Source organism: Mustelus asterias, chromosome 10, assembly GCF_964213995.1.
Source record: "Mustelus asterias chromosome 10, sMusAst1.hap1.1, whole genome shotgun sequence".
NCBI classification, from domain to species: Eukaryota; Metazoa; Chordata; class Chondrichthyes; order Carcharhiniformes; family Triakidae; genus Mustelus; species Mustelus asterias.
Window position 1 is genome coordinate 79,882,085 of NC_135810.1, and position 27,099 is coordinate 79,909,183.

The 27,099-nt window shown below is 43.5% G+C and overlaps 1 protein-coding gene across 3 annotated transcripts in view; it reads left to right on the forward strand.

The window, feature by feature from the left end:
• The window catches only part of dync2h1 (dynein cytoplasmic 2 heavy chain 1), a 524,787-nt gene that overhangs the window by 194,256 nt on the left and 303,432 nt on the right, over positions 1–27,099 (forward strand). For all 3 annotated transcript variants that reach the window (XM_078222026.1, XM_078222027.1, XM_078222028.1), the window contains exons 54-57: positions 520–589; positions 15,796–15,950; positions 18,178–18,315; positions 21,424–21,537. In XM_078222026.1, the coding sequence (XP_078078152.1) occupies positions 520–589; positions 15,796–15,950; positions 18,178–18,315; positions 21,424–21,537 (477 nt within the window). The remainder of the gene's footprint in view (positions 1–519; positions 590–15,795; positions 15,951–18,177; positions 18,316–21,423; positions 21,538–27,099) is intronic.

Consider the following 27,099-nt stretch of genomic DNA (forward strand, 5'->3'; position numbering starts at 1 on the left):
TTGGCCGAAGTTTACTGCCCTGTCCGCTACGGAAATCAGAGCCGGCGAGGGGCGGACAATGGGTAGGTCCGTTGATTTCGGGCAGGATTTTACGGTTTCAGGACGAGCAAGGCCATAAAATCCCCCCCATTGTGTGGCTTAGGCTATTGCTCAAAGCCAAAATTATCTCCATAAGTTACTCCATGTAAACCATATTTAAATGTCAGTTGTCTGTTTCAATAGTATGATTAATTGTTTTGTTGGGAAGGAAAGCCAGAAGCCTTGATTATTCCTTGAGGTGCACATGTTCCTTAGATTTAAAGATTATGGATTCCAGTAACAGCCACCCTGCTTTCCCTGGTCTCTGAATATGTTTCATTAGTTCATTATGGCATCATAGCTATCATACCTCTACCACATCTATTATTTCTATACAGCTTTGTTCATTGTTTTTACTTGCATCTGTTTGGGGCTACAGATGTGTATTGTGAAAAATTATTGAAAGTATTATTAACTTGCAAAAATCTTAATTGTTTTCAGATCCCAGAAATGTTGCTTTCATTCAACGGCCAAGAGAAGAAAGAAAAAGGACGTAGAAGTTCAATTTCTGGTCTGTTCATTATTAACCTGATATATGATCAGTGGAAATTAAATTTAAGTTCATAGAAATTCATCTATCTCCTGTTGCACCTTAATTGGAGCTAGAATTGAAATTTAACAATTCATCTGTTCCATGTTATAATTATCTACATTGGTGTGAGAATTGAGATTTTTGTAAGTGCATATTCTGTGACCGCATCAGCAATAATCCAGTTAAATATTGGAATCAGTGGCAGATGAATGCCAAAAACAGAACTGGTTCAACTTCAATAGGCATGCATCCTAAATCAGGTTCCATAATGATGCATGTAATGGATTTTAATTGTTTCACTTCAAAAATCTATGGGTGGGATTCTCCCAAAAAAATTCTAAGTGTCGAACTCACATAAAAACTGGAGTAAATCCCGCTGTTTTTTTCAGCAAGATTTTCAAAATGAATCTTACACACTTTGTGCATCACAGAGTGCCCTTGCGTGAATCTTGTTAAAAATCTGTAAGCGGGGCCTATTTCTGCTGGAGAGGCTGGCAGCATAGTGCTGAATGGGCCACTGCACATGCGCCGAGATTGGCGCATGCGCAGTAGCCCCGCACTGCCAGTCTCTTGATCGCTGGCCAGCTCAATTGCTTGCCAGCCCCGCGACTCCACATCGCTGTCCATGCAATCTCTTCCCACGCCCTCCCCAGATGGATAGCCCCAATCACTGGCCTCCCTCCCTCTGTCACTGCTGGATGCAGAGTGGCAGCAGGATCCCCCAATCTGCCCCCCCCCCCCCCCGAGGCAGAGGCCATGCCCCTCTAGCTTCACCCACTTGGCACTGCCCAATGTCTGATGGGCAGTGCCAAGGTGCCCCTGGACATTGTGACTTTGCCCCTTGGGCAGTGCCAGGAGGCCAAGTTGGCACTGCCAGACTGGAAATGCCCACAGGGCATCCCCCTTACCCCTGACCTCCTGGGGGGGCCTCCCTGGCCCCCCTTTGCTCCAAAGGGATCGGGCCACCAGCTTCCTGCTAGTTCGTAGCTGTTGTAAACCCTGCTGGAGTGAAACACCCCTGGCGGAGGTGGAGAGGCTAGCAGGCCTGGAGAATTCAATCCAGGGCCCACTAATTATATTTAAATCACCATTTGAATAATTTATGCAGCTCCGTGCCGATTTCTGGTGCGGAGCTGACGACACCAGAAATCTGGCGGTTGGAGATGCGCGGAGAGCGTGGCGCCCAGTGTGAAGCCCGCTACACGGCCCTCGCTTGAGTCCCCCGGCCCGCTGCGCTACTGGGAGAATCGTCCCCTATATCTTTACACCAAGAAATATGCTGCTCAACCTTTACCGCAATTTCTTTCTTAACTGATAGAAAATTATAAGCTTTCATGCTGAAATGGTTGCTTGCTTTTACATTCTAGTTTATTATTTTACTTAAGTTATTTTCTTATGTACACTTTCTGTGCCCTGTAGCTGGAGGGAGACCATGATTCTATTATAAAGGATGGAGTAGAATTATTTCTGAGTCAAACCATAACATTTTAGCTTGGCACTTTGGCACAACTAAATATTTTATGATATTCATTGGTATTGAGTTCTATTTGTTAGCAGTCAATATTATGGAACAATTAATGTTGTTACTTAATTAAATTAATTGATACTGCCCAACCAAAAGTTAAATGCATCAATCGAGGGATTGATTAATTTCTATTTCAAAATATCTTATTCAGTCGTGGTTGAATAAATCGGTGGTTCCTGGGCTATAGTGTAATTATTAGCGGGGAGTTTTCATTTGTAATTACATAGAAGTTGCACTCCATGATATACTATCATATGAAAAAAGCTTCAATTAATAGAAACAGAATCATTTCTAATTGTTAGGGATTTTCAAAAAAAATACTAAAGGTTCCAATCAAACTGAAGTTGACATCTGGCTGGTCTGAGGACAGACTAATAGTATTAACCTAAGTCATGTAGGATAATTTAGTTTTAAATGAAATGGGCATGTTTCACTTTGACGATTCATGGATACTAATGGCATTGTGAAAGGATGGCATTGTATTTGAGGAAGAAATTGTTCCTTTATCTAAAAATGTTGGCAGAGGTTTTTCAGCCACTTGGTTGGAGATTAAGACCTTCCTTTAAACCCTCCTGTTTGAGACATTTGGTCCCATTACCTCCCTTTTTCGGCTTTGAGTCTTGTGGTGAACCATAGATGGTTACCACTATGGGTACTGAACCATAGATGGTTATCACTATGGGTACTTGTACATATGTTACTCTTGTTACTGTTGGGGTTAAGGTTGGGGTGTTCCGCCTGTCAGCATTGTTCTGTGGTACACTCCGTTTGGCTCCGCCTTCTTATAGGAGTATAAAGGTCACTGCCACTTCCTAGTGACCCTTAGTCTGGGATAGTATTGTTAAGCAGTATGCTCTATTCTTGTTGCGAATAAAAGCCTTTATTCCCGGGTACGATCTAGCCTCCCGAGTGGATTAATCGCGCATCAATTTTATTCGCAACAAATTTTGTTCAGAGAAAAAAAAATGGAGCAGATGCTGAAACCCGATCGGCTAACCTTGGATCAGTGTGCCGCGGGAGCGTCGAACACTTTCGACCATTGGTTGAAGTGTTTCCAGGATTACATCGACGCCTCGACAGCAGTCCAGACCGACGCCGACAGATTGCGGGTCCTCCATGCAAGGGTGAGCGACAATGTGTATGCAACAATCCGTGATTCCCAAGATTACAAAGAGGCCACTGAATTACTCAAGAAGCTGTACCATAAACCGCCAAACGAAATTCATGCTCGTCACCTATTAGCCACTCGACGGCGGCAGCCCGGCGAAATGGCGGGACAGTACCTGCGCGAACTTCAACAGCTAGCCAGAGCCTGCAATTGCAAGCTGGTGTCGGCTACTCAATACACCAACGATCTGATCCGAGATGCGTTCATGGCGGGAATCGGCTCATCCTATATTCCCCTGCGGCTGCTAGAGCAAGGTAACTTGGACCTGGCTAAGACGGTAGAATTGGCCGATGCGATGGAAACGGCCTCCAGAAGTCTTGAAACCTACCCCACCGACCACGTGGGAACATCGTGGCAAGTACAGCCACCGCCTCAACTGTACCCGGCGGCTCCTCGGAATGGCGTGATAATGCTCTCAACTTCAGACCTGACGGCTGCGGCAGCTCCAGGAGGCCCACGGTGCTATTTCTGTGGATTGGTGAAGCACCCTCGTCAGAGATGTCCGGCCAGGACGGTATTTTGCTCCGCCTGTGGGAAGAAGGGGCACTATGCAAAAGTGTGCCGAGCAAAGCCCCCTTCCAAGCCAAGCAGTGCTGCGTGTGACTCCCCAGGATCCGTCTCCTCGTCTCCGGCTTCGTCGATGTCTTCAACCACGTGCGATTCACGGGCGCCGCCATTTCTGATGATGACGACGCAAGACACGTGCGACCTGCGAGTGCCGCTGCTTTCAACGCCATCGACCACGTGCGATCCGTGGGCGCAGCCATTTTGGTCGACACCGGCCGCAGAAGACCAGCAGGGGTCCTCGTCGTCGACTATCTCGGCTGCCTGCAGTTACACTCGGGATCCAACAGTGGCGTCAATCATCCTGGACCAGGCCAAGCCTCACAGACTCGACAAGTCCATGATGGACATAGAGGTAAACGGGCGCCTGACACATTGCCTGTTTGACAGCGGGAGCACGGAGAGTTTCATCCATCCGGATACAGTGAAACGGTGCGCTCTCCGCGTGCAAACTGTCAGGCAGACAATCTCTATGGCGTCGAGGTCCCGATCTATTATTGTTCTTGGGAGCTGTGTGGTAACCTTAACGGTGCGGGGCGCAGTTTACGAGAACTTCAGGCTCCTCGTGTTACCGCACCTTTGCGCTCCAGTACTCCTGGGGCTAGACTTTATGGTCCACCTGAAGAGTGTGACCCTGCAGTACGATGGGCCACTCCTTCCACTTTCAGTGGGAGAACAGCAGCCTCCAAATTGTCCAGCGCGCTCCACATGCAGTCTCTCGACACTCAAAATTACGCCGCCTTCCTTATTTGAAAATCTCGTGCCAGGCTGCAAGCCCATCGCGACTAAGAGCAGGCATTACAGCGCTGAGGATCGGATCTTTATTCGATCTGAGGTTCAGCGGCTCCTCAGGGAAGGGGTCATTCAACCTAGCACTAGCCCATGGAGAGCACAAGTCGTGGTGGTCAAGACTGGAGACAAGCCCCGGATGGTCATAGACTATAGTCAGACCATTAATAGGTACACGCAGCTGGACGCGTATCCTCTCCCGCGCATATCTGACATGGTCAACCAGATTGCGCAGTACTGGGTGTTCTCCACCATCGACTTGAAGTCAGCCTACCACCAGCTCCCCATTCGCCCAGAGGACCGAAAATACATGGCCTTTGAGGTGGATGGCCGTCTCTACCACTTCTTAAGAGTCCCTTTCGGCGTCACTAATGGGGTCTCGGTCTTCCAGCGTGAGATGGACCGAATGGTGGACCACAACGGGCTACGGGCTACCTTCCCGTACCTGGGCAACATCACTATCTGTGGCCATGACCAGCAGGACCACGCGCCAACCTCCAGAAGTTTTTACGCACTGCGTCTCTCCTGAACCTGACCTATAACAGGGAGAAGTGCGTATTTAACAAGCACCGCCTAGCAATCCTCGGACACGTGGTGGAAAACGGGGTCATTGGCCCCGATCCAGACCGTATGCGTCCCCTCCTTGAACTTCCCCTACCCACCAGCATCAAAGCACTGAGAAGATGCTTAGGCTTCTTCTCATATTATGCACAGTGGGTTCCCAATTACGCGGACAAAGCCCGTCTGCTCATAAAGTCTACCTCTTTTCCCCTGACAGCAGAGGCTCGCCTAGCCTTTGAAGGGATAAAAGCCGACATCGCGAAAGCCACGATGCACGCTGTCGATGAGTCCATCCCCTTTCAGGTGGAGAGTGATGCATCTGATTTCGCCCTGGCTGCCACACTTAACCAAGCGGGCAGGCCCGTCGCCTTTTTCTCTCGCACCCTCCAAGGCCCTGAAATTCGGCACTCCTTGGTGGAAAAAGAGGCTCAGGCCATTGTGGAGGCTGTATGGCATTGGCGCCATTATTTGGCTGGCAAACGATTTACCCTGCTCACGGACCAGCGGTCCGTGGCCTTCATGTTCAACAACACTTTAAGGGGAAAAATTAAGAATGATAAAATCTTGAGGTGGAGAATCGAACTCTCCACCTACAACTATGATATCATGTACCGTCCGGGGAAGCTCAATGAGCCCTCAGATGCCCTGTCGCATGGAACATGTGCCAGTGTGCAGGAGGACCGGCTACAGGCCCTCCACAATGATCTCTGCCATCCGGGGATCACTCGGCTCTTCCATTTTGTAAAGGCCCGGAATCTGCCCTACTCCATAGAAGATGTCAGGTCGATAACTCGAAGCTGCCAGGTACGTGCAGAGTGCAAGCCACACTTCTACCGGCCTGACAGGGCACACCTCATTAAGGCCACTCGCCCTTTTGAACGACTGAGTGTCGATTTCAAGGGCCCCCTTCCTTCGACAGATCGGAATGTGTATTTCCTCAACGTGGTTGATGAGTACTCCCGATTCCCCTTTGCCATCCCCTGTTCTGACATGTCCGCTGCCACGGTCATCAAAGCCCTGTGGAGTCTTTTTACCCTGTTCGGCTACCCCAGTTATATCCACAGTGATAGGGGTTCGTCGTTTATGAGCGACGACTTGAGGCAATACCTGCTCTCTAAAGGAATTGCCTCAAGTAGGACTACGAGTTACAACCCCAGGGGTAACGGGCAGGTCGAAAGAGAAAACGCTACAGTCTGGAAGGCTGTCTTACTGGCGTTAAGGTCTAGGGGTCTTCCAGTCTCCCGTTGGCAAGAGGTACTTTCTGATGCGCTCCATTCAATCCGGTCCCTCCTGTGTACGGCAACCAACGCTACCCCACATGAGCGGATGTTTACCTTCCCTCGGAAGTCTTCCTCTGGGACCTCACTGCCGTCTTGGTTGACATACTCAGGACCTGTCCTCCTGCGGCGGCATGTTAGGGCCCGCAAGTCCGACCCTTTGGTTGAACAGGTCCATCTCCTCCACGCCAACCCTCAATATGCCTATGTGGCATATCCTGACGGGCGAGAGGACACGGTCTCTATCAGAGATATGGCACCTGCAGGGGACCTGGAAACCCCCGTCACTCCCGCACCCCTGGTTAGGATTCCTTTGCCCATTCTCTCCCCTCCTGACACGGCGCAGGCAGCATCAGGACCTCCACTTAATCCTCTTACTCCCGTGTACAGCTTGCCTGAGTCCAGGAGATTGTCGCCATCTCGAGGTCCACAGGTGCGTGAGGAACTGGAGAGGTCACTGGACACCACCTTGGAGAGAGGGACACCACGGTCACCAGAACCGGCACTGGAGCCAGTGCTGCGGAGGTCGCAGAGACGGTGCGGACCTCCGATACAACTGAACTTGTGAACATATGGACAGTTCGTATTTTTTTTTACCCCACCGGCCTTTGTTTTTAAAGGAGGGGTGAATGTGGTGAACCATAGATGGTTACCACTATGGGTACTGAACCATAGATGGTTATCACTATGGGTACTTGTACATATGTTACTCTTGTTACTGTTGGGGTTAGGGTTGGGGTGTTCCACCTGTTAGCATTGTTCTGTGGTACACTCCGTTTGGCTCCGCCTTCTTATAGGAGTATAAAGGTCACTGCCACTTCCTAGTGACCCTTAGTCTGGGATAGTATTGTTAAGCAGTATGCTCTATTCTTGTTGCGAATAAAAGCCTTTATTCCCGGGTACGATCTAGCCTCCCGAGTGGATTAATCGCGCATCAAGTCTATTATTATCTTACACCATTTTAAGTCACTTGGAATGCTTTCTGTGCTTAATAACAGTATAGAAATACAAGCTGTTACAGGACAGATTTTTAGCAAGAAAAGCCTTGAAGTTTTAACAAATGTTATTATTCAAAGAGAGAGAGAGAGCACCAAAGAAGTTATTCAAATTTGAAGTAGAAAACAGTAAATTTCACCAGGGCTCGAGTGATGCACTAGTCTGCTTTAGAGTAGGGCCTTTGACCTGATCCATCAGTTTATCGCCTAAAAAATGAATGTGAAAAGAATCATGGGATCTGATCGTTCACAACTGAGGATTCTGGGAGAACATATAGGGTAAACTCTGACAAAATCTTCCAAAATTCTGTTGAAATTAAAATTGTACCGTAGGAATGGAGAACGGTTATTGTGACCATCCAGTTCAAAAATGGAGGCCGGGGTTCTCCGATTTTGTTTGCCCCGTCACTGCTGCCAGCAAGACTGGAGAATTTGGCACTCAGCCCAAACTCCATTCACTGCAGTGGGACCGGAGAATCCCAGCTGCGATGGGGTTGGATAATTTGAACCGGAGATGATTATAATCAGCAAATTTTCGGCCAGTTAGATTTATTTTGTGATTGTTTAATTCACCAGAGTTGATATAATGGCTTGGAAATGCTTGCCAAACTTACCAAACAAAGACAATCAGCACAGATTTCTAAAAGGCAAGTCTTGTTTCAACAGCAACAAAAACTTGTATTTTTGAGCACCTTAATGTAATAAAATGTCGCAATGCGCTTCACAGGAGCGTCATGATGCAAATTTTGATACCAAGTCACATAATATGATATTGTAAAGATGGCCAAACATTTTATCAAAGATATAGAGGGGAATCTTACCAAAAAATGGCAGAGTGTTGTCTCCAGAGATAAAACTGGCATGCTTTCTCTAGAAAAACTTATTTTTTTTCTTTCCAGATTTTATGATACTCTGCCAAAAAAAATCAAGGGGACTTGTTTCATGTTTTCATACAGGGGGACACGGGGCCTAAATACGCTGGTAAAACTCGGCTGCACAGAGATCAGGGTGCCATCTTTAAAGGATGCCCCAATAAGGACCTGAATAACCCTACACGCCAGCCCACCACGGAGGTCTCAGGGGCCCCACCCCTGAGCACCTTCCCCATCCTCCTCTCCTCCCCAGTCGGAATCGGTACCCGCCCCTCCCACTCCCAAATGGCCATCACCGGCATCCCCCACTTTTCTGTCCGCTCCTGGTCCACAACCAAATCTGACTGAATCCCCCCCTCCCACATGTGGCTCCCAGTGGGGCCAGCACCCTGCCGCTGGTTGGCCCTGCTATGTTGGCACTGACATGGTGCCAACCTGTGCCAAGGGGTAGTGCCAGGAACATTGTCACGCCACCACCCAGCTATACCCCTCTCCCCAGGGGCTATACTCACCTTGACGCCCCTGGAGAGAGTGCTTGCTAATGATATGCTAATATATTAAACTGAGCTTTCTGTGGTCCTGTGGCGTGTTTCACACCACTCCGCCCAAGGTAAGATCAGAGCTCAGAAACTTGCTGGCACGAATTGCGCTCTCCTGATTTTGAGCACGCGCTGCTATTCCTGCAGACAGAAAATCCGGGTTCAAAATCACCCCCATAGATGTTAAGGATTGTTTTAAAGGAGGAAAGGGAAGTAGAGAGGTGGGCAGGTTTAGGAAAATAATTCCAGAGCTTAGGGTGGAGGCAGCTGAATGCAAAGCCTCCAATGGTGCAGCACTTAAAACAGAGAATATTAAAGAGGCCAAAATTAGATGAGCTCAGATATCTTTATAGTTTGTGTTATTGGCGCCTCAGTGAATTAAAATTTCCGCACTACTAAGAGCCCGTGTAACTTTTTACATCTCAATTAAATCTCCATTCAGTCTTCTCTTTGGCAATCTTTTCTCATAGTTACAATTGAACATTCCTGGCAATATCGTTGAAGGCTCCTCTGCACAGTATCTGGTACAATCCCATTCTTCTTGTGATGCAATGGCTAGAACTGTCGGCAGTATATCTAGCTGTGGCGTAACCAGTGTTTTATACAGTTCAAGCATAACCTCATTTTCTTATATTCTTTGCCATGGCTAATAAAGGAAAGTATGTGTTCCTTAACCACCTTGCCTATCGCTTGCCAACTGCAGGGCTCTCTGGACATTTGGTCCTAGGTCCTTTTTGTTTCTCTATCTTTCTCATTATGCTTTCATTTATTGTGTATCCTCTTACCTTGTTTGTCCTCCCCAAACCTTGCACATCTCCAGATTGAATTTCATTTTCCACCTTTTGCCCACCTGACCTGATCTATTGTTTTAATATTCAAGTCTTGTTTTCCTCTGTCATTACACCTTCCTCAAGTGAAACTAATACATTGTAATAATGATAAATACACAGCAATATTTAAATGGAATTGAGTTTTTCAGTAGCAGTTTGGTATGCCACCTAAATCATTACACAGTTAAACCAAAATCATGAGTTTTATTGGAGCTCACACTTTTTTCAGAACAGCATATAATTTTCACTGAGCTTTCAAAATTATAAAATAACAACTATTGTAATTTTGCTACAAGTATAAAGTTTTAAAATTGTTAACTTTTGGAACTATGGGCAGGATTTTACAGCCTTGCTCAGGTGAAACTGGAAATTCCTGCCCTAGGTTGTCAGACCCTTGCCCACGCCGATTCCGTGGCAGGTAAAGTGGCAGAGTTCCGGCCCATTTCTTTGATTTAAGGTGAAATGGAGGAATGATCATTGACCTGCTCTTAATTCTGTCTGGCAACAACCCTGGGTGGCTTGACTGCTATGGGGACAGGAGGTGCTCAATTCCAGTGACACTGAGAATGTATAAGATAGTCACACATGTGGCCAATGGTAAGAGCATCCATGCCCACTGAGGGTAGATTGTTGGTCTCCAAGTCTCTCAGGAAGGTTTTAGGAATGTCAGGTTTTATAAATTGCTGTACTTTAATTGTCTACTTAATTTCATGATAGAATGGAGTTGGAAGTCTAGAGTATAGCAAGAATAAAATGTCTACCTGGATATAAGACCCATGTGATTCAGGTTGCAATGGAGATAGGCTTTGGGAAGCAAAAGTCCATTGAAAGCCATTGTGATATTGGATTGCGGGTTTTCCTAAGTTATCGCTGAACCTTAAAGACACAGGTCAATGTGCAAGAATCTGAGAAGTGAAAACAGGAGATAGAGAAAGATGGTCCTTTACCTGAAGTAGAGAAAAGGTGATCCTTTTGTTCACCACACAGAATGCAACTGAGAGCTCACATTCAGATTGCAGAGACCAAGTCTGTGAGGATTTAAAGGAGGCAGTAAGATTTGCCTCACTTGGGATGGAGAATTGGAATCTCCTGTGTAACCTTCACAGCAAAAAATAATTATCTGATTATAAATTACCAGGTTGGAAAATAAAAAAAAGAAGTAAGCTATTGGAAGTAGAGAATAGCTTTAGACTGGTTCCTGAAGAATAAAATGTCTACTTAGGGGAAAGTGTAAAGTGTCACTATAGCGGGGGATTTTTGTTCATTTTAAAAGTTAAATGGGGAATTTTTCTATAGTTTAGAGTGTGTTACCTACAAAAATAGTTCTTAATCAATGTTGCTTTTAGTTTATTCATTACAGTAAAATACTTGGAATTTTGTGTGATCATTTAGAAACATAGAAACCAGAAGCAGAAGTAGGTCATTCGGCTCTTCAAGCCTGCTCTGCTATTCATTTTGATCATCAAATTCAATATCCTGATCACTCCTTCCTCCCATATCCCTTGCTCCTTTTGGCCCTTAGGGCTATATCTAATTTCTTCTTGGAATCGGACAACATTTTGGCCTCAACTACATTCTGTGGTAGTGAATTCCACACATTCACCACCCTTTGGGTGAAGAAATTTCTCTTCACCTCAGTTCTAAAAGGTTTACCCCTTATCCTTAAACTATGGCTCCTAGTTCTGGAACTCCCCCACCATTGGAAACATTCTTTCTGAATCTACCCTGTCTAACCCTGTTAGAATTTTATAAGTTTCTATGAGAACCCCTCTTACTCTTCTAAACTCCAGTGAATATAATCCTAACTGACTTAGTTTCTCCTCATATGACAGACCTGCCATCCCAGGAATCAGCCTGGTTAACCTTTGTTGTACTCCCTCTATAGGAAGGACATCCTTCCTCAGATAAGGACACCAAAACTGCACACAATACTCCAGATGTGGCCTCACCAATGCCCTATACAATTGCAGCAAAACATCCCTATCCCTATACTCAAATCCTCTCGCTATGAAGGCCAACAAACCATTAGCCTTCTTTACTGCCTGCTGTACCTGCGTGCTTACATTCAGCGACTGATGCACGTGGACTCCAAGGTCTCGTTGAGTATCCACCTCTCTCAATTTACATCCATTCAAGTAATAATCTGTCTTCCTTTTATTGCTATCAAAGTGGATAATCTTGCATCTATCCACATTATACTGCATCTGCCATGCAGATGCCCACACACTCAGCCTGTCCAAATCATGTTGAAGCATCTCTGCATCCTCCACACGGTTCACCCGCCCACCCAACTTTGTATCATCTGCAAATTTGGAGATAATACATTCAGTTCCTTCTTCCAAATCATTAATATATAATGTGAACAGTTGGGGTCCTTGCACAGATCCTGCGGAACCCCACTAGTCACTGCCTGCCAATCAGAAAAAACCCCATTTATGCCAACTTTTTGCTTCCTATCTGCTAACCAGCTTTCTATCCATCTCAAGACATTACCTGCAATCCCATGTGCTTTAACTTTACACAGTAGTTTCTTATCTGAGACCTTGTCGAAAGCCTTCTGAAAGTCTAAATAAACCACATCCACTGGTTCTCCTCGATCAACTCTACTAGTTACATCCTCAGAAAATTCCAATAGATTCGTCAAGCATGATTTCCCTTTTGCAAATCCATGCTGACTTTGATTATACCACTGCCTTCTAAATTCCGAGTTACAAAGTCCTTGGTAATAGACTCTAGCAACTACCCACGTTAGACTCACTGGTCTATAGTTCCCTGTTTTCTCTCTACCTCCCTTTTTGAGTAGCCGGCTAACATTAGCTACTCTCCAATCTGTAGGAAGTATTCCAATGTCCAAAGGATTTTGGAAAATAATTAACAATGTATCTACTATTTCCGGGGCCACTTCCTTAAGTACTCTGGGATGAAGATTATCAGGACCTGGAGATTTATCCACCTTTAATCCCATCAGTTTCCCCAAAACCATTTCTCTTCTAATGCTGATTTCCTTCAGCTCCTCACTAAAACATGTTTCTCTCAGCACTTCTGGTACATTATTCATGTCTTCCTTTGTGAAGACTGAAGCAAAGTACAAATTTAATTTCTAAGCCACTTCTTTATCCCCCATTATGAAATCTCCCGTTTCTGACTGTAAAGGGCCTACATTCGTTTTTGTCAATCTTTTTCTCTTTTATGTTCCCTGCTCGCTTACTTTCATACTCCATTTTTCCCTTCTTAATCAATCCCTTGGTCGTCCTTTGCTGAATTTTAAACTGCTCCCTATCCTCAGGGCTATTGCTTGTCAACCTATATGCTTCTTCCTTGAATCTGATACTATCTCTAATTTCCCTAATTTCAGTCATACACTGGAATTCAGATACCTTTTTAAAAGTTATTGGTCTCAGTGGAGATGATAATTTAAATTTATTTGGAATAGCAACAGCAACATTAACTTTGCACTGATAATTTGTAATACTCAGTTTATTTAGAATATTTAGCCATTGTGCGTCTCAGCTTATTGAAGCAGGAAATACCCTGGCCTCTTTACAGTTCAGTAGCTTTAATTAGCTTAAGATGTGTTCACGTACCCAGTAATGTGGCAAAACAGACATTATAGTATGTTGTTATCATTATCGCAAATAGAGTTGCTCATGAAAATCAAGTCTCACTGTTACATTTTCTGTTCTGCTGATTTCTGTGATGGCATCATCATCGTCGGCTGTCCCTGGTTTCAAGGATCTTATCTACTCAAGGTTGTGAATTTCTGGCATGGATCATAATGTCATCGAATAGGCTGATTTTGAACCCACAGATCATTGGGCACATGTAATAGGATGTCCATTGGGATAATGGGATCCAGTGTGTAGGATTTGCTTCCTCTTCATTCCTTTTCTGCAGCTGCACTGCTCACCCTAAAGGTGTTTGGATGCAAAGCATGATACTGTAGCTTGATGCCATTTTGACTGATGGTGGCAAGCTCCTCCCAGTCATTAGTGTCAATGCTGCCGCGATTCAAGAGGAGTTTCAGTTTATCTTTGCAACATTTTCTTTGTTCTCCCCGGAACATTGGCCATTTGAGAGCTGAGAAACCAGGACCTGGTGGGGGAGTCACTTTTCGGCCATTAAGACACAGTGTCCTGTCCACTTTAATTGATTTTGCAGGAATTTTGCCTGAATGTTTGTAGAGCTGGCTTCAAGATGGGCACTAGCTTTTGTTCGACAGTCCTTCCATTGAATCTGAAGGATACTGGTGAGGCATTCATGGCAGAATTACTCCAGTGCTTTTATGTGTTTCTGATAGATAGCCCAGGTCTCACTGCAGTACACGAGTTGGTGATGAAACTGCTCCATTGAACAGGACTTTTGTTGACTTGCGGTGAACTTTGTTAAACACTGGCTGCCATAGTTTGTAGAAAGCTGACCTGGCGCTGTCAATTCTAAGTTGGATCTCCTGATAAATGGTGGTCTTTTGAGGGAGGTGGCTGCCAAGTTCTGAGAAGTGCTCAATATATTCCAGAATCTCCCCTTAAATACATATGCTAGGTGGAATATTCGACTAGGTCATATGAGTTGATATATGAGTTTTGTTTTGGCAACTTTTTCAGGGGCAGACCAAGATCTGCATCAGATTTTTGTGATAGCATTAACAATACAAAATACTTTTGCAGTCATTGATGGACTGTGAGCCATAATAGAATTCTTGCCAAATTTCTGACTGGGCCAGAGTCATTGAGGCTGTTATCTTGTTATCGATATTACTAGCTTTCTTGTGTGACCTGCTGACCAGAATCTGGTGTCTGATATAGCCTGAGCAATGCATGGAGTGAACTAAGACTGGGAAGTGGCATCTGGATCTATGCAAGTCTGGAATTTGCATTAGGACATTTTTGGAAACAACACTCCCAGATATATTCCAGTTGAAAAGTTTGTGAAACTTCAGAGTTGTGAAACTTCGGAGTGGTCTAACTTTCTGAGTTCACCTCTGTGGGTCAACTTTGGGTGTGATGATCAGGGCCCCGATCGCTGTGGGCGTAATTCCTGCTATGGCGGCTAACTCTTGAGGGATTTGCAGCGATGGGATCTCAGTTTGAGATCTTCCCTATCCTCTGCTGGAAATGTAATCAGGTTCACACTCAAAAAAACCTGGTTTCCATGAATTTGAATTAATTTAAATATCATTATATGGCCTAATGCTGTAGCTTCCAGGATCGTTAGATGATCCCCTCCTGCCAGTGTGATGTCATGCTGGTGGGAATCATTTTTGGTTTTTGAAAACTTAAACCAGTCGTGATGACCATGCCAGGGGTGCAGAGATGATTATAGGTCCTGGTGGTAAGGCAATGGCACCCTGGTACTTGGAGTGGCGCAATGAATGATGGGGGAGTTATGCCTGCATCGGCGGTGCGGGGGGGAGGCTGTGGGGGAGGGGTGCCCTGATGAACGTGAGGGTGGGGTGGAGGCCTTTAACTTTAATTTGGATCCTACTTTACTTTGTTCTGAATTCTAGGTTTGCTAGGTTTAGTACCTCCTCCTGCCCACCCCGCCAAGCTGATTGTGTAATCCTCGCCAGCACTTTGAAGTTGTAGACTGCTGTTTGATCAGGCTGGAAAAAACTGTGAAACAGTGGGTTCCACCCTTCAACTATTACCACCGTACCAAGGTTTAGGTTTGAAAGCTTGAACAAATCAGAGCTGTTCATAGAAAAGCTCAGTAAATGAGTTTGAGTAGTGAATGCAGTTTTTTTTTCAGATTGCAGCTTAGTTGGGTGCTGTAGTAAAATGAAGTGAGTATTTTATGTACAAAGCTATCCAACAAATCAAATCAAGTACGGATTTAAACTCATGTGAATCACATTATACTTCTTAAACACAAATGCATTATCAAAAAGTGGTATATATTATTCTGGAGATGGTGAAAATGTATTTCCAATGTGCTATTTCCTGTAGACTACTCAATTAAACAAGGTTACAGTGCGTTTCACTGTCACTGTTTTAAAAAGATCTATGATCTGGTGTATATCATCTAAATGCAAATTTTACTTCTTGCTGAGAGTGTGCTTTTGTCTGCAGGTGATGCTGATCTAACAAAGTCTTTCCTGATGATTCATGAGTCTTGCAAAGCATATGGAGCTACTCCACACAGATACATGATTTTTTTGACTGTATACAGCTCAATCTACAATACTAAGAAAACTGACTTAATGAAACGGCAGAGTCATTTACAGGTACTTTAGAAGGATCAATAACAATCATAAAATGTGATTGGCTGGAGCAACAGCAAATCTCAAATTTTCAATTCATCTGTGACTAATAAATGGCTGGACTATTCTCAACTTTAAAAATTAATTAGTGATTTGGTGAAAGCCTATCTCCTCACCCTGCCTATTGTAAAATCTCGACTGAAGCTGTGGTTCTACGATCCTCGAATAACCAGGCTTCTCTCTCTAGAGATGCTACCTATCTTGCTGGAAACTTTCCGCATTTTCTGTTTTTATTAAAGTACATGCTATAGAAAATGCAGAAACCTTTGTTCAAATTGCTCTGACGATTTCAGTCTGCTAAATGCATTAAAAAAGTACTTTGCATCAACAGAATTTGAGTGAGGATTAGTCATTTTAGGGGAAATAAACTACATGCTTTGTAACCAAATTAATTCAGACAGGTGTGATGTATGTAAAGTAACACATCTGCAGCATTGTGATGGTTGACTATCCACAAACTGCTTATGCTCTGCATATATTTTGTACTTTTCATACAAAACTGCAGTATCACTGAATATAATTTTGTTGTATAATGTTTCAAAATCAAAACTATGTCATTTGCAGAGCTGTAACATGTGACTACACAAAGTTTATATGAATGACTATGAGTGACTCTTAATATTTTGGGATGTGATAGTTGTTGAATTCAGTGTCATGCAATAGCCTATTTACTGGTGCAAATCATGCACGATATCACTGATAGTGTGCTGATACAGGCTTCTACACTTTGGAAAAATTCAGTGGGCATCTGCTGCTACAACTGGATAATGCTCCATAAAGAAAGAAGAACTTGTTCTTAAGTTAACGGTGATGGTCCACGTCTCTGAGAAAATTGTGAATCAACCTTTCTTTTCCCTAATACCTACTAACTGCAGAGAAAAAAATGAAATTCATTAAGTTTTAACCTGTAGCTAACATCTCTTATCGAACAGACTCTTGAACTTCCCCAGGGATTGACCAGATCATGATTTTCAACTGAGTTAAAGTGTAATCTAGCACTTGAATTTCTAAATATTTGCTGTTAGTCAAGCTTAGCTAAATTGTCAGTAATAACGTCTAAATTATTTCAAATCATTTAAATTATAGTTTTCAGTATAGCTGTATTTTTTTCATTTTGTGGAATATGATTCTCAGACATGTTGGTCTCAAATGGCCTCATGATTAATATTACATGATTAGTGTAACAAACTGAAGTAGTTTGAACCATTGCATTCATATAGATACAAAATACATTATTGTAGTTAAATATTGGGCAGCTTGGGGAACTGTTTAGCTCGGTTGGCTGGTGCTAGCGTGTGATTCAGAATAATTCCAACAGTTTAGAGTTCAATCCCTGTTCCACCTGAGATTGATTTGGAGCCTATCTCCTCACCCTGCCGATTGTAAAATCTCGACTGAAGCTGTGGTTCTACGATCCTCGAATAACCAAGGATGCTACCTGGAGAAGGTTGATCAATTTATTACCTAATAATCAATTGATGATAATCACAAATGGAAATTTTAGTGACTCGATTAATGGCATGATTATTATTTCTTTAATATGCATATCATCAATCCTAGTGCTAGGTAGCCTGATAGAAATATCCCACAATCATAAAATCTACAGTGCAGAAGGAGGCCATTTGGCCCATTGAGCCTGCACCGACACCAATCCCATCCAGGTCCTATCCCCTTAACCCCACATATTTACCCTCCTAGTCCCCCTGACACTAAGGGGCAATTTATCATGGCCAATCAACCCAACCCGCACATCTTTGGAGTGTGGGAGGAAACCCACGCAGACACGGGAAGAACGCACAAACTCCACACAGTGACCCAAGGCTAGAATTGAACCAGGATCCCTGGCGCTGTGAGGCAGCAGTGCTAACCACTGTGCCACCGTGCTGTCCCGCACAATGAGTTACTGTACAATGACAGAAGGCCATTCTACCAGAGTTGCATTAAGCAAACTCATGACTGAAAATTCAAGTATGACTTGGTGTTATTTATATTGAATAATTTGGTGACTTTTTTTTTACAAGTTCTGGGGTTAAATATTTTTACTGATGGAAAAGATGATTTAGAATTTGAATTTCACATTAATAGCCTATTTTGTCCCATTTAACTATGTTGGTCTGCAGAAAAAATACTTGCGTTGTATGACAATAAAGAAAGCCAAAATTCTAATGTTATTGGATATGTGTTGGTATAGGCTGGAGTTTCTAAACTAAATGAAGCCAAAGCACTTGTTGATGAACTGAAGAGAAAGGCAGCAGAGCAGAGCATACTACTGAAAACCAAACAAGCAGAAGCTGATGCTGCCCTGCAAGAGATCACAGTATCAATGCAGGTAAAATACTTTGTGTGAACTGTACTCTGAGTCAGCAGTGATCAACCACACCAAAGTTTTTGAACAATTTTAGATTTCTCTAATAAAATTTTTAATGCAACGTTGGAATATTTCACATTCATTTGTGGGACATGGGCATTGCTGGCTGGCCAGCATTTATTGCCCATCTCTAGTTGCCCTTGAGAAGGTGGTGGTGAGCTGCCTTCTTGAATCGCTGCAGTCCATGTGCTGTGGGTTGACACACAATGCCGTTAGGCATTCCACGATTTTGACCCAGTGACTGGGAAGGAATGGAAATATATTTCCAAGTCAGGATGGTGAGTGGCTTGGGGGGGAGTTTGCAGGTGGTGGTGTTCCCATGTATCTCCTGCCCTTGCCCTTCTAGATGGAATGGTTGTGGGTTTGGAAGGTGCTGCCTAGGGATCTTTGGTGAATTTCTGCAGTGCATCTTGTAGATGGTACACATTGCTATTCTTGAAAATGACATTTATTTATTTATTCATGGTACATGGACACTGCTGGCAAGGCCAGCATTTATTGCCCATCCCTAATTGCCCTTGAGAAGGTGGTGGTGAGCTGCCTTCTTGAACCGCTGTAGTCCTTGTGGTGCAGGTACACCCACAGTGCTGTTAGGGAGGGGGTTCCAGGATTTCGACCCAACGACAGTAAAGAAACGTCGATATGTTATGGAACCTATTCCTCTTATGGCCACAGGCTTCAGGAGCTCTAGTTTCAAAAGTGGTTAGATCCTTGAGGCCAATACAAAATTACATAATTTCAAAGACTCACCCTGCAGACAGATGTTATTTTTGCTGTGCTGTAAAATGGGTGTTAGTAAACTGGCAGCCTACTGACTTCAACAGGAAAATGTTGTTTGGGATGTATTACGGGCTGCTGATTTGCTATTGCCCATACTGCACTACGACCAAGTTTAATTTCATCCATCAAGTTCGAGAACACTTTATTCAATCAGGAGAACTCATGTTAAATCTGCATAAATGCTGTTTTTAGTCTCATGGGAATGGGGTTTTCTCCATTGTATATTTGGACCTTTTTTAGACCACTCCAAGTATCATTTCTCCATCATCAACTGAATCTTTCACTGTTATCTCTGCACACTGGAACAAATTGGAGTCAATCAACTTAGAGAGCCTGAAAATGGATATGTGGATCAGCATGGAGGGATTTTTAAACTAAAATAGGTCAGTATGCAGAGGTCATAGATTTAAAATATTTGGCAAAACAACTAGAGGGCAAGTGGGAAATGTCTTCACACTGTAGGTTTGTAAGATCTAGCATACACTCCTGGAAAGGGTGGTAGAATCAGGTTCCATAGTAACTTTCAAAACATTATTGGACATGTGTTTGTAGAGGATTAATTTTCAGGGTTATAGAAAATAAATTGGGGTGCGCAACTAAATTGAACAGCTTTTTCAATGAACTGGCACAGGTGTGATGCGCCAAATGGCTTCCTTCTCGCTTGTAAGATTCTGTGATTATAAACCGTTAGCGCTAATTGTGATCAAGATGTAATTTCCTGTTTTCACATGCTGTATGGGCCAGTCCTGCCTGCACCACTTTAAATCATTCAGTCAGCTTATTTTCTGTTTCAGTGAGTTGACTCTTGCAAAACATTTGTTGATCTTTGCTAGCAATAGTCAGTCATTACCACTCTTTCATCATTGTCTGTCTGCAAACTGCAGCACCTTTGCATGGATGACATATTTTAACTTGTGTTGCACTGACCAGAATACTGATCATGATGTGGAGATGCCGGCGTTGGACTGGGGTGAACACGGTAAGAGGTCTCACAACACCAGGTTAAAGTCCAACAGGTTTATTTGGTAGCAAATACCATAAGCTTTCGGAGCACTGCTCCTTCGTCAGATGCGGTGGAAATGTGATGTGTGGATCAGCATGGAGGGATTTTTCATTTGACGACATTCAATGACATTTCCATCCCATCTAACGAAGGAGCAGTGCTCCGAAAGCTTATGGTATTTGCTCCCAAATAAACCTGTTGGACTTTAACCTGGTGTTGTGAGACTTCTTACAGAATACTGATGACATGGGTGGTGGCTGAGTAGAGATGACATCTTCCCAAGAAATGAGGACTGCAGATGCCAAGTAATACATTTTTCATTCCCACTGCTCTGCACTAGAATAGAACGTAGGAATGATATGATGCTCTGGAAATGCCTGTAAACACTTGCCTTAGAGTCAAAATGTCAACTGTGGTTCCAACTTAGTGGACCTCACTGCATTTCTCATGGAGTTGACCATTCACTCAATGGTTAACAAAATGCTTTTCATGAAGCCTTGACATAAATTGGAGTTGGATTCCAACATGCTCTCACCCACTAAATGCAAGCTTGCTGGCAGGCAGGCCATCACACTTAGCATTTCGTTGATAGTCTGGGCTCTTGAAATCAACATATCTCATACCTACAGCAGAGCCAGCATCTAATTTTTACTCTCCATTTAGCTGTTTCCAGTGCCATCCTATCCCTCTGCATTAGGTCTATGCACATGCTTAGAGATTTACAGTCTGAAGATCCTTCCTTTAGCCTATATTCTGCAGTATGTATGCTGCCAGCCTCTGAGCTGATGTTTCCTCGGAATATATTAAGTGATGATGTGTCTTCAGGAACGCTGAACTCCTTCCTCGTGTCATAAGGGCAATATTTTACACATCTGAGATCAAAGAGTGAGAGATGAGGAAAATATTAAAAATAAAGAACAAAATGGAAGTTTTGAAATGACTATATTTTGGAAAATTTCTGGAAGTTTGGAACTTCAAATATGACTTATTTAAAGAAGCACCACATTTCTGTTTTTCTCTCCACAGATGCTGTCAGATTTCCTAATCTTCTCCAACTATTTCTGTTTTTATTTCCAGTTTTTCAGCATCTGCAGTAGTTTGCATTACTTAATTATGACTTATTTGAGTTGGGTAGGAATTTAGTACTATTGTGGCTATTGTGTACTGTACTGGGCATTGCTTGTCCCTTTGGTAACTTTTTTCTTTTGTGTATCTTTTAGTTCTACATTATTTTAGGAATGATGACTGATGCTAATGCAAAAATTGAAAGTTGTATTTCTTGGCAGAATGCGAGTGAACAGAAAACTGAAATGGAACAGATCAAACAGAAGATAGCCGAGGAGGTGGTGAAGATTGAAAAGCGTAAAAGTGTAATTGATAATGAGCTTAAGCAAGTCCAGGTAATGCTATTTGCTGTCTCACTATTTCCAGACAATTAAAAGGGTTTGCTATCGAAGAGCCTAAAAATGATTATAAAGCTAGAAATAACAAAACATAACACAGTTATGTAACTGAAAAACGTAACTCAACCAGTTTTGATATACTTGTCAACTTCAGAGCTTTGACAAAGGGTCATTTGGACTCGAATCATCAGCTCTTTTCTCTCCTTACACCTGCTGCCAGACCTGCTGAGATTTTCCAGCAATTTGTCTTTTGGTTTCAGAGCTCCATTTTCCCAGAGTTAGTTTTGATAGAAATGTAGAATTGATATCCCTTGCAAAAATGTTGAAATGGTTCAGAATTTTGAACTTAAGCTCTATTCAATACCTGCTATTTTCACAGAATTTTCGTGCTGCTGTCCATTCAACCTGTAGACCCCAAATCTACACATGAACATTTGCAACAATGCTTTATTTTACAGGAAACTGAGGTCAATTTTATCCTCCATTGCCTTTCTCATTTAGGTTAGCTAATTCCTTAGCTCAGCCTACTTGTGACACTGATAAATAAACTTTAAATGAGATAGTGATACGAAAAGGTGCCCCAAAAAGAGACCACACCACACCAACACTAGATGTTAGGATCAAACAGATGCCCTGGTTCTTAATGCTGCAATGGCATAAATAACAGAGAATATGCGAGAATGGTGCAACTTTGTCACTTAAATATCATTACGACACACATGTATGTGTATTGTATGTCTCCTTAAAAATAGGCTGGCACCTTGTGGAAAGGGATCTTGACCCATTTCTCATCCCGGCCTGTTGAGTTTCACCAAAAAGAAGTGGAGAGCTGATGAAAAATCCTTGCCAATTTAACCCCAGAAGTTATTGTTTTAAATATTTATTGAATAGAATAGGCTTCTGTGACATCAATCAAAGGACAGTCTGGGTCATATCGACAGCATGTAATTAATTCAGTCTCTTTGCTCTTTTTTTGCACTGATTACAGCTTGTGTAAGTATTTTGTGTCTTTTTAAATCAAGTTGCATCTGGGAACTTCTTGTGGAGGAGGAACGACCAGTAGAATCAAGTAAAGTAGACATTTGCTGTATGGAGTATATCTAAGAGGGGGTAGTTTATGTTTAAAATTATTACCCATAGTTTCTGTTTACTTTGCCTTTAGCCTTTATTAGGAGATCAGTTTTGAATGGAAGATTATGATCGTCATGATTTTGAAGGATACAAGTGGTATTTTCAAACTAAATGGTTACTAAACTATCCATTATATTTACGCATAGAGTAAAATAATTTAAGTGCAGGTTGTCATTACCTATTCTGAAAATGCAATTCAAGCAACTAAAGGGTTCATAATTATATGAATGATACAGGGTATTTTTTCTCCTGGAAGGAAATGCACTCGACAAATTACACATCTGAAAGACTCCACTCTTTAGTCTAAAGGTGGATCTCTCCATCACTCAGTTTGCAGATGAGTTGGAGGGAGTGAGAAGGATGCTGAGCAGGAGGGCCAGTGAGTGGGAGAGGGTCAGAAAAACCAATGAACAGGAGAGCCAGTGAACAGGAAGGGTTTGGAAGGGCTGTAGAAAGGGAAATTCAACAAGCAGGAGGGAGTTAGAGAGGCCGGTGTGGGGAAGGGGGTTTGCCGGACTGGTGAGCAGGAGGGCTGGCTGCTGAGGGATGTTCAGGAGGGCCAGCAAGTGGGAATGGATGAAGGTGGCTTGGGTAGCAGTTGCGCCAAAGAGGTAGTAACTGCTTAAAGAATATACTGAGAATGCAGAATTACAGTGGGTTCTCGGTGCATATGCAGGAATAATGCTAAGATAAAAATCGAGGCAGTGCTATCCAGGTATGCTCCCTAATTGGGGAATATCTGTATAAGGGCAACATTTCTCTCGATGTTTTGAATTGTGTCCCCATCTTTGATTTTTCGCAGGCTATTTTGGGGCTTTTGAAGGTGAATTTTCCTACCGCCACCTGTATTTTCACCTTTCCGTCTGTGATAAGGCATTGAACTTCTTGTGGTGCTGTTTGCAGTTGTGAGGCTCCTCACTTCTTCTTCTACTACGACTGGCTATGCTTGCTTGGTTTTGAGGTTGGCTTTTTTCTCATCTTCTAGGAATAGAATCACCCTGCAGGCCCTGACAACTCACAGCATGATGTCCAGGGATGCATCCAAGCACTGTAATGCAGCTTTCTCTCATTGATGCTCTCTCGGTCAAGTACAAAGCTATCTCCTGACAATTTTAGAATGCTTCCATTTTGACGTCATTGGGTATCCTCAAATAGTGAGTCTTCAGTATAGTATAGGTGAGATCCAGACTGAATATAGGAAGTCTGGAGCAGAAACGAAAAAGAAAAAAGAAGAACAAAGGGAGACTATGAGAAGAGACCGGCAGCTAATAGAAAAGGAAATCTTAAAGTCATCCGTAGGCATGTAAATAGTAAAAAGGTATCAAAATGAAGGGTGGGGCCAGAAAGGAGATCTACGTGGAGGCAATGGGCATGGTTGAGGTACTAAATGAGTACTTTGTATCTGTCTTTACCAAGGAAGATGATGCTGTCAAAGTCATAGTGGAAGAGGAGACAATTGAGGTACTGGATAGGCTTAAAATCAATAAAGAGGATTACTGGAAGGGCTGCCTGTACTTAAAATTGATAGGTCCCCAGTACAGGATGGGATACATTGAAGGATATTGAGGGAAGTAAAGGAAAGATTGTGGAGAGACTGGCCATTGCTTTCCAAACTCTTTAGATATGGGGCTCGTGGCAGAGGTTGAAAGAATTATAAATGTTACACCCTTATCCAACAAAGTGGATGGGGATAAGCTCAGCAACTGAAGGCCAGTCCATTGAACCTCAGTGCTGGGATTGCTGCTAGAAACAATAACCCTGAATAGAATTAACAGCCATATGGATTCATTAAGGAAAGTCAGCATGGATTTGTTAAAAGCAAATTATGTTCAACGAATTTGATTGAGTTTTTGATGAATACCAGAGATTATTGTGGGCAATGCAATTAATATTATACATGAACCTATCCAAAAAGTGCTTGATGGCCTGTGGCATAATAGGCTTGGCAGGCAAGTTAAAACCTATGAAATAAAAAGGCTAGTGGTAGCATAGATACAAAGTTGGTTGAGCCACAGTTTAAAAAAAAGTTTATTTAGTAGCGTCGCAAGTAGGCTTACATTAACAGTGCAATGAAGTTACTGTGAAAATCTCCTAGTCGCCACACTGCGACACCTGTTCGGATACACTGAGGGAGAATATAGCATGGCCAATGCACCGAACCAGCACGTCTTTCAGACTATGGGAGGAAACCAGAGCATCCGGAGGGAACCCACGCAGACACGAGGAGAACGTGTGGATTCCACACGGACAAGCTGGGAATCGAACCCAGGTCCCTGGCGCTGTGTGGCAGTGGTGCTAACCCACTGTGCCATCAAGCTGCCAAAGAAGTATGAAGTGATACAGGCTATAAAGAATAGTGAACAGTTATTTTTCAGACCAGACGAAATATACAGTGGATTACTAATTTTCTTGATATACATTAATGATCTAGACTTATGTGTCCCAGGCAAAATTTCAAAATTTGCAGATGACACAAAGATTGCAACCATGTGGATGATGGTGACAGGCTTCAAAGGAACTTAAATAGGCTGTTGCATTGGGCAAATTACTGCAGAGAAAAATAAAGTGATACATTTTGATAGGCCATGAGGAGAGCCAATATAGAACAAAGAACAATACAGCACAGGAACAGGCCCTTCGGCCCTCCAAGCCCGTGCCGCTCCCTGGTCCAACTAGACCATTCTTTTGTATCCCTCCATTCCCACTCCGTTCATATGGCTATCTAGATAAGTCTTAAACGTTCCCAGTGTGTCCGCCTCCACCACCTTGCCTGGCAGCGCATTCCAGGCCCCCACCACCCTCTGTGTAAAATATGTCCTTCTGATATCTGTGTTAAACCTCCCCCCCTTCACCTTGAACCTATGACCCCTCGTGAACGTCACCACCGACCTGGGGAAAAGCTTCCCACCGTTCACCCTATCTATGCCTTTCATAATTTTATACACCTCTATTAAGTCTCCCCTCATCCTCCGTCTTTCCAGGGAGAACAACCCCAGTTTACCCAATCTCTCCTCATAACTAAGCCCCTCCATACCAGGCAACATCCTGGTAAACCTCCTCTGTACTCTCTCCAAAGCCTCCACGTCCTTCTGGTAGTGTGGCGACCAGAACTGGACGCAGGATTCCAAATGCGGCCGAACCAACGTTCTATACATCTGCAACATCAGACCCCAACTTTTATACTCTATGCCCCGTCCTATAAAGGCAAGCATGTCATATGCCTTCTTCACCACCTTCTCCACCTGTGACGTCACCTTCAAGGATCTGTGGACTTGCACACCCAGGTCCCTCTGCGTATCTACACCCTTTATGGTTCTGCCATTTATCGTATAGCTCCTCCCTACATTATTTCTACCAAAATGCATCACTTCGCATTTATCAGGATTGAACTCCATCTGCCATTTCTTTGCCCAAATTTCCAGCCTATCTATATCCTTCCGTAGCTTCTGACAATGCTCCTCACTATCTGCAAGTCCTGCCAATTTTGTGTCGTCCGCAAACTTACTGATCACCCCAGTTACACCTTCTTCCAGATCGTTTATATAAATCACAAACAGCAGAGGTCCCAATACAGAGCCCTGCGGAACACCACTAGTCACAGGCCTCCAGCCGGAAAAAGACCCTTCCACTACCATCCTCTATCTTCTGTGACCAAGCCAGTTCTCCACCGATCTAGCCACCTCCCCCTTTATCCCATGAGATCCAACCTTTTTCACCAGCCTACCATGAGGGACTTTGTCAAACGCTTTACTAAAGCTAGACTAAAGAGTACAATTCTAAAGTCGCACAGGAACAGGGATACTTGGGGCTATATGTGCACATATCATTGAATGTGGCAGGGCAGGTTTAGAAAGTGGTTTAAAAAAAGGCATACATGATCCTGGGTTTTTTAAGTTTCAAAGGAAGGAAGTTATGATGAATCGTTATAAAATACTAGTTCAGTTTCAACTGGAGTATTGTGTTCAATACTGGAAGCCATTCTTTAAGCAAGATGTGAAACCTTTAGAGAGGGTGCAGCAAAGATTCATGAGAATGGTTTCAGGGATGATTGACTTCAGTTACATGGATAGATGGAGCAGGCTGAGGTTGTTCTCCTTAGAGGAGACAATGTTGAGAGAAGATTTGATAGAGATGGGTCCGGATGGGATGTACCCCAGGTTACTGTGGGAGGCGAGGGAATAGATTGCTGAGCCTCTGGCGATGATCTTTGCGTCGTCGACGGAGACGGGAGAGGTGTCGGAGGATTGGAGGATTGCGGATGTGGTTCCTATTAAGAAGGGGAACAGGGATAGCCCAGGAAATTACCGACCGGTGAGTCTAACCTCAGTGGTTGGTAAGCTGATGGAGAAGATCCTGAGGGACAAGATTTATGAGAGGTTTAGTATGCTCAAGAATACTCAGCATGGCTTTGTCAAAGGCAGATCGTGC